The sequence below is a fragment of the Apium graveolens genome, chromosome 10 (genome assembly GCF_009905375.1).
Source record: "Apium graveolens cultivar Ventura chromosome 10, ASM990537v1, whole genome shotgun sequence".
Lineage (NCBI taxonomy): Eukaryota > Viridiplantae > Streptophyta > Magnoliopsida > Apiales > Apiaceae > Apium > Apium graveolens.
The window spans coordinates 137,289,628-137,298,150 of NC_133656.1; the positions used below are offsets into that span (position 1 = coordinate 137,289,628).

The 8,523-nt window shown below is 34.9% G+C and overlaps 1 protein-coding gene across 2 annotated transcripts; it reads right to left on the reverse strand.

Annotated features, from left to right (window-relative positions):
* Positions 1 to 1,449: 1,449 nt before the first annotated feature.
* Positions 1,450 to 8,160, reverse strand: LOC141692888 (geranylgeranyl transferase type-1 subunit beta). Of its 2 annotated transcripts, none has more exons than XM_074497840.1 (11): positions 7,903 to 8,160; positions 6,586 to 6,661; positions 6,433 to 6,491; positions 6,157 to 6,296; positions 5,336 to 5,391; positions 5,167 to 5,240; positions 4,980 to 5,025; positions 4,091 to 4,218; positions 3,848 to 3,915; positions 3,684 to 3,771; positions 1,450 to 1,931 (listed from the first exon to the last, which is right to left on the reverse strand). In XM_074497840.1, the coding sequence occupies exons 1-11, from the start codon at positions 8,086 to 8,088 to the stop codon at positions 1,782 to 1,784; spliced, it is 1,071 nt and encodes a 356-aa protein (XP_074353941.1). In that variant the 5' UTR covers positions 8,089 to 8,160; the 3' UTR covers positions 1,450 to 1,781. The 2 variants fall into 2 exon arrangements, with proteins under 2 accessions (XP_074353941.1, XP_074353940.1); XM_074497839.1 differs by having other exon boundaries at positions 5,167 to 5,243.
* Between the last annotated feature and the right edge of the window lie 363 nt (positions 8,161 to 8,523).

An 8,523-nucleotide genomic window follows, 5' to 3' on the forward strand; every position in this document is an offset into this window, starting at 1 on the left:
AATGGCCTTACCTTGCGTCGGCCCCTGAGTCCCGGATCATTGGCCCATGTACTAATTAGTGGTAAATTTTGATTTTCTGAAATTCGGCCCAGTTCATTTGATTAGTGCTTGCTTCATATGAATTTGCTACAACTACAGTAAATCCTGAATTCCTGACAGTCCCTTGTGTTCTTTTGAAATGATTATGCATAAAAAAATTGATTAGACATTAATTTCTTATAATTAAGTATTGAATAATGAATATTATTAAATTGATTAGACATTGATTTCTTATAATTAAGCCAATGTTTAGTAATACTGAATAATGAATATTATTCTTGGGGTTGAGCAATAATTGAATCATTACGATCCAGTTACGAAGATGACAAGAGATAAACGCTCACCACTTGAGCTATCTTATCTTACTCTGTTCCTCGGTCTAATTATTTCGACAGAGTTTTTTTTTTAAGTTGATGAGAAGTATATAATAACGTCAACCTTTGTCTTGCTTCATTTGGTAGTTAGCTATAGACGTTTACATCTTAATCTTGTACCATTAACATTTGGTCAACTAAATTCATGATAACATATCCAATACATAAGACAATTAGACTGCATTAGATTAATGAATGTGGATATTTTAACCACAATATTCCACTAATAATGATTCATAATCGGTATATATGTAAGTTCACAACTTTTCTCCCTTGGTTCTTGTAATGAATGATCATACTACTCATGTTGCAGGCCTCTCCCCCATAGTGGTGGCAATTGTAGCCATCATCTGCGCAGCCGCCATTTTATTAGCTTACCATTGTGTTACGTCACGGTGGTGGACCGACGATGAGCCTGATGAACGCGAGCAGCAGCAACAGTTGCCGGTGACTTACGTTGGAGAAGCACAGAGTAGTTTTGAGGATTCTATAGCGGAGCTCATCCCTTCGTACAAGTATACTCCAGACATTAGTTCGGTTTCAAAAACTCAAGATGGCGGCACATGTTCTGTGTGCTTGTCTGAGTTCATAGATGGTGAATTGGTTCGGGTGTTACCAGAATGTTTGCACGCATTTCATGTATCGTGCATTGACACATGGCTACAGTCTCACGCTAGTTGTCCGTTGTGTCGGGCTGGTACACCAACACCGCCTAGACACCACCCAATGAGCGGTGGTTCGACTCCCTTGAGGCTGTCGTCACAAATGTACGGTGTGTAAGCAAGATGCAGGCCATTAGTTAAAGTATTTGTTTGTCACCTTGCAGCATGCCTATTAATATGGAAGGCTATTAATCATTGCGCATTCCTATGCCACATGATGTAGCAACAATCCCTGTATGTTGTAATGTGATTGGTTTAAATCTATATCAAAATACATGATTCCACATATGCAACAAATTATACATGATTACATGAGAAATTTAACACATACATATACCGAAAATATTTACTGATAATGAGGAACACCTTTCCTGTGAAAGTAAAAGCTTCTTAATAATCAAAACTGCTAGATACAAACTAAACAGTTCCTCCACGTCTTAATTTTGAAGTCAACTGTGAAAAATTACAAGAATCTTGAATGTTCATTATAAAATATTATGAGAATATTTTTCAGGAGAATCACCATTTTTCCTGTTTCACTATTACACAACAGAATCTTCATCCAGTTAGTCAGCAGCGGATAATGTATTTCCAGCATTTGAAAATACATTGAACGAGGGAACATGAACTATTCTTTCACACTGGATCCGTACTTTCTCGGTATTAACATGCATTAGTATGTCCTGGTTTTCTTTAATATACAACATCAAAGTGTACTTCCAGCTGCACCAGCTATTCCAAGTGCCACGGAGATTGGGTTCAAGCCAGGCTCATTTAGCAAACTGAATGCTGTGATGCCGTAGTAAGAGTGATACAAATCAGGCAGCTGGCCAGGGAATTTACTGAAACCACCATACTGGCAAAGGAACAGCAATTAGATTTTGAAAAACAAAAGATTCTATACTGAATCCAGAATACTAGAATATATTCTTAAAAATTTGCGATAAAAATTTGCAGTGAAGCTATTTCGATAAAATTTAAATTTATTTGGATACACGATTGCATAATAAGTCATCCTTAAACAAAATGTACAAGGCCTAAAGAAGATGTACTCATTATAAACAAGTACTACACCCGTTTGAAGGTAGATGGACTATCTGACTTTTTAAGGTCAATATGTAACAGCAATTGATAATGACTCATTTTCAGTTCACAATTGATGACCTCTAAAATATAAGTAACTGTGCTACGGCCCAGCAAAGGACAAGGGCCCAACAGGGTAATGGGCCTGTGCTAATCACATATACGAGAAAGAAGAAAAAAACCAATGAGGCCGGGAGCAATATAGCGAGGGCAGAAAAGTAATTAACAGGAGAAAAGGGTTTAAGTAGTGGAAAGAAGATGGGAGAACGCAGCAGATATTTGTGTGAGAGTTGTCTTCTAGTAGGAGAGTACCAGCCTCTCGAATAGCTGGGTACTGTTTAACCTAATTCCGAGTTGTAATTGCAAGTTGTGTGAGCTGAGACCCATTATTATTATTATCATTATCGAGAACCTTGTTTTGAAGAGCTGTAAATTCTGTGTTATTAAAGTTTTTTTAAGTAATCTCTAGCAAAGTGCAAACAATCTACTCCCTCCGTCCCAAAATATAAGTCCATTTGACTTTTTACGCGTATTTTAAGTATATAAAAATCTTTGCTCCGCATGTTTTTTTCAAAAAATTCTTTTCTTGAATTAAAATATAATATGTATACTTTTATTTAAAAAAATGAAAATATTAAAATTATTTGTGGGGCTATTCTTTTTATTCATCTTAAAATACGCGTAAAAAGTCAAAGTGACTTGTATTTTGGGACGGAGGGAGTATAAAGTAGTACCAACTACCAAGCACAGAAGATAAGTTTCATTAATTATATAGCTAAACACTAGCTAAATTAGCTTTTAGATAGTGTTCGTCTGTGCATGTGCAACAGCAACCAAGAGAATTCTCCAGCTCCACGGCATTGGAAATGATTTATTAACAAGAATAAATAAAAATTGTAATTTCGGTAATAATTCTAAAGATAAGTATAATATATTATAATTATTAAAACTTGTTAATATTGGATGAAGTCAAAGCATCTTCCTATCATGTCATTAATATATCTAGGAAAAACAATGAACACCTATTGTGCTAATACGTTGTAACAGAAGTCTTATTAAACTAAAATTGGTAAATAAAAGTAAACCTTTTTATTCTCAAATTTCATTATTTTTAAATAAGTCATTAGTTATAGCTTTATTATTATAATATATTTTAATATTTTAATATTTAAAATTTGTTGTTTAACTTTTTCACTTACTAATAATTTTGAGCAAGAGATGTCCTTTTCTCGAAGAATTTTTTTATTTAGGTCGGGGCATTTATTTTTTCAGTGGGGTCACTAAACTAATTTTTTTTGATTACATGTATTTCTAAAAAAATGGGGGGCGGGAGGGCTGTCCCCCCAGTCTCAGCAAGGTACGTCCATCCTGCCTCTAGGGTGTTGGCAGCAAATTTGCAAATCAAACTTAGATGATCGTAGACATAGTACTTCCTATTCTGTAGACTAAATTATTTTCTCGATGTGATCTAAAATTATAAACGGACACACATGCACACACATAGGATCAAAAGAGAGAGAAGCACCTCTGACTGGCAAGTTAACAAAAAGTCCCGTGATGCTTTCTGATCAATGAACTTATGGGCCCCTAAGATTTTTAGAACTCCTCCAACCCTGATGTTGCTCACCACAAGTATGTATTAGGACTTGCAAACAAGCAACTAAAATTTTGTAAGTTGCAATGGCTTACCAGAAAGCATAACATGTGTCACTATCCTTGTTAGCCCTACCCTGAAACCCACCATCACGTGCCTGCCTCTGCAATTGAGCTAATAAAGCGAGTAAATTACTGATGCAAAGAAAGTGGAGTGTTATACGAGACAAGTAACCAACACCCTAAATTAAAAGCTCAAGAGGGATTTGTTGCTTGTGTTGTATCAACAACACTAGCTTGCACGTATAATAACATATTTCCCTTAATAAACAGATAAACCTGTAAGCTCCAATCCAGAAGTAGTGGCACATCAATAATGCAAGAGGATGATGAACTTTTGGATATTGGATCATCTTCAATAAAACCCATGAGCAGGAGAGAAGCTAAAGCACAGTAAGTTGCACCACCTGTACACTGTACATCAGTAAGGATTACAAAGCATTCCTGCAACATATTACATATACTATCCTTTATTACAAGTTCTATTTCCCGCATTCATTTCACCTATTTAATGTGTTAATATGAAGCATCTCTTGACATCTGAATCACAATATTTAATCTGTCCCAACTAATGAAAATATGTACATACTATGAGCCTGTCCAGGATAATCACCAACTTCAAAAGATATTTAACATGTCAGACCAAGCCCCTACAAATTATTTCAGCACAAAATAATTATGACGAATGAGTCATGTAAAAGATGAGCTGATAGAAAAAGGTCATTCACTCAATTGGGAGGAAACTTTCGGTGCATGTGTTTATCAATCTCTAATTGTGGAACCAAACCAATACGTAAATTGACATTTGACAACAATGGCTGGCAGCGAAGATACTATCAGTGGCGAAAAAAATTAGATCAGCAATATTAAGTCATCAGCATAGTTACTCTGCGAGATTAGATGTCCTAGATATGTTTCACTTCATTCTTTATCAAGGAAAGGGTAGAACTAGTTCTGGGAAACATAAATTATTAAATCTCTCCTAAATCGAATGGAAGCTAAAAACCGTAATTACCATTAATGCAACTAAAGTATTTGAAGTTATTCTTTGATAAATGAAGATGTTATTATTTACTATCTTCCTTCAATGTCGGCATATTAATAACAAACATTGTCAAACTTATATTGGAAGTTTTAATATATAACAGTAATGCAAGATTCCACTCACCATGGGACTCCGAACTAGGAACCAGCCCAAATCCACCATCATATGACTACAAGCACAAGAGTCACCGTGAGAAGATATAACAGCTTTTATTACAAAAAAGACAGCTAGCATATTACTAGTTATATTGTTACATAGTGTCAGCAGAGCCAGAGACGAAGGCAAAGACCATTATAATCGATTAAATTACCTGACAACTTAATATGTATTCTTTGGCTTTCTCCCTATCCATACCACTCCAGTTTTCCAGCATAAAACAGATGGCTGCTGAAATATTAAAATACAATGACTTTTCTTTCAAAAAAAATTATATAGTAATATAGAAAGAAAAAAAAAATCTTGCATGATCGTATCCTTACCCGCACAATAAACAAAACGAAGATCTGTCTCAGCGCCAATATGGGTGGGCATAAAACTGCAAAGGAGGGTTATATATAATTATAGATTGAACACCAAAACCACTCTCAAAAAGATTTAACTTAGACTTGGTAGCCATATTGTTACTTGCACACTGAAGGATTGTTGATAAGAAAAATAAATGTGCAGTAACTAATCCTTATCAACTTTCATGTTTGCTATCCACAAAGTTTTCACGTGTAATTTATAGGTCCCGCGGTATGGGTGTGAGATTCATGTCATGAAGAGGACAGGTACAATGAAGTGATAATTAATTACAACATTACAAGGGAATGCTAGAATGTGGAGAATATCTATATGGGATGAAAGAACCAAGAAACAAGCTCTCTCTCTCTATATATATATATACATACACATACATACATACATAAATATATGTATAATATATATATAGGAAGCAGTGCATTAATTCAGGGTAAAAAGTATAGACAAAAAAAACCGACTGTTAGAACCATAGTCTTTCTTGAAGTGACGATATATACATGTGTATAACTTCCGTGTAAATCAAGACCCCAATCATGAATTAGACGTCAAAAGTAAGGTACGGACACCAAGTACTTATGTCAATTAGTACAAGGGAATAAAAAATTGATGTTCCAAAATTCCGGAGTATAGACCACACGGAATTATTTACGGAAGTTTAGGAAACAATTGTCTCTCTACCATAGAGACTAGACTGAGTTATATCGGGTGATCTTTTATTTGGCTGTTCCAAAAAATTATATATTAGGTACAATAATTGGAAATCACAGCCCAAAATTACCTTCCATTGGGTTGCTGAAGATGCTTGATTGATTTCAAGATTGATCTTGAGTCCACGGATGACAAATTATAGCCAACAGTCCTCAAAATGGCTAGTGCACAGTATGTACTTGCCAAGTGACTACCATTGGGGATTGAGGCCTAAAGCATACAGATAAATGCCCAATAAAGGTCAATTGATGGAACAAGCAATGATAATAATTCTAAAAGTACACGTAATTACTTAATTGTAAGAAGTGTGAGAATAGGAAACTGAATACATTATCTTGATTCATACCTTATCATCATTCATTTCAAACTGAGAGCTTCTTGAACCATGAAACCCAAAGAACTGACCTGCAGTAACAAACATGAGAACTTAGAATTGCCCAAAAAATGACTTGACAAATTATAAGATGGAGAAGAAATTGATAACAGTAGGAGAGCACACCACTATACAGATCGGCTTCATTTCGTGGATGGGCTTGCAAGGACAAAACCCAACTGATGACCCCTTCTTTATCAATCTGAAATAAAATATAGCAAAAATTAGCATGGATGAGATCCTTGCAACATACTTCTGCACCAGCTCGACTAGCACAGCAATACACCACAATACACACTTTAAATAATCATCTATGACAACAAATTGTACATATATATACATACTACATTTCAATTTTGCATGCATATTTGCAGTTTCTCTATTTATCAATTTTTGAAAACCATCATCTTGTATATCTCTAATTTAGGATGATTTTGCCTTTCGCATTTCGATTAATATATATAAGACCTGTGTCACCTTGTCTTGCCCTCTCGGCTTAAATAACACAGTCATGGACCCTTTTTTTTAGGGTAATACGATAAAACCTCTATAAATTAATAATCTTTGAACGGACAATTCTATCAATAAAGAGATCATTACTTACTAGAGATAGCACATATGTTATAAAAATGTAAAAACCAATACAATATATCAATTAATCAAGTACAAAGTTATCGAGTTTTTACACACACTATGGCAGCTTTCGGTTCATGGTTACTGATTCCAGTTATCAAGAATCTGAACCTCAATCCCATGTGTTGGTTCTTGGATTAGCAATTTGGTAGTACGAAATGGGAACCTCACTCCTAAAAGGGTAAACTACTCCCTCCATACCTCTTGGGATTTCATATTATTCACATTCATAATTATACCCATTCCCTATTTCCATCAACCATCCAAACTCCACTCAACTACTCAAGTTTGTCCGGTTTAATTTAGGAACATAAAATTATATGAAATAGACCAGTATTCTTACTCTATTCTCTTACATACCTAACAATGCATATGTATTAATATATCAAACATTAATTCATGGAAATTGTAGCATCAATTGAACAAAGGTGCCGAAGGGGAAAAACAGGCATACACGACTGAAACCAATACTCCCGCTCCAATACAGCAGCATTACAAATAACTACAATAATAGACTACAAACAACCATCTGCAACAAATTACACATACCTACAAATGCATATACATTAGGAACATTTCTTTATCGAATTTGTAACATCAATTCAACAACTTACTTCACCAATCGAACATTATAGACATAAGCATCTACAACACGTTATACATACCTAAAAATGCATATACATTAACTTATCGAGTTCATTAATTTATCAAATTCGTGAGATAGTAACAACAACAATTCATTAAAATTCGACAAATGTAGACAGACAGACAGACAGAGAGAGAGAGAGAGATAGAGAGATAGAGAGATACACGATCGAGAGCATTAAGAAGATCGAGACCGGAGATAACAAAGTAAGCGAGAGTGAGTCGATTAATCTCCTGGGCAGAGTAATGAGAAGGCAGTAGATTATACATCATCTCCATATAATATACATGTCTCTCTCTTTCAAATTTTATATCATCTGATTGTGATGCTTCCCGGAATGATACGGACATTGAGAGAGAGAGCGATAGAGAGAGAGAGAGAGATTTATTTACATGAAAACCCTAAGTCGAGATTAGTTAGATCTACTGAAATTGAATTCAACAATTTATAGGAAAAATGACAAAAATAACCGATTTTTTAAAAAATTTAACAAAAATAGTCATTCTGAAAAAAGTGGCCAATTTTGGCCGATTGAATACTCCACTGTCAGTTGGGTATCCCGACCCGATTGAATACTCCACTGTCAATTGGGTATCCCAATTTGTATAAGATACTCCACTGGTAGTTGGGTATTTCATATATGGGATACTCCACTGCCAGTTGGGTATCTTGTATAAAGTGGATACTCCACTGACAGTTGGGTATCCAATCGGCTAAAGTTGGCCAACTTTTCAGAAATTGGTTATTTTTGTCAATTTTGTGTAAAAATAGGCTAAATTTGTCCT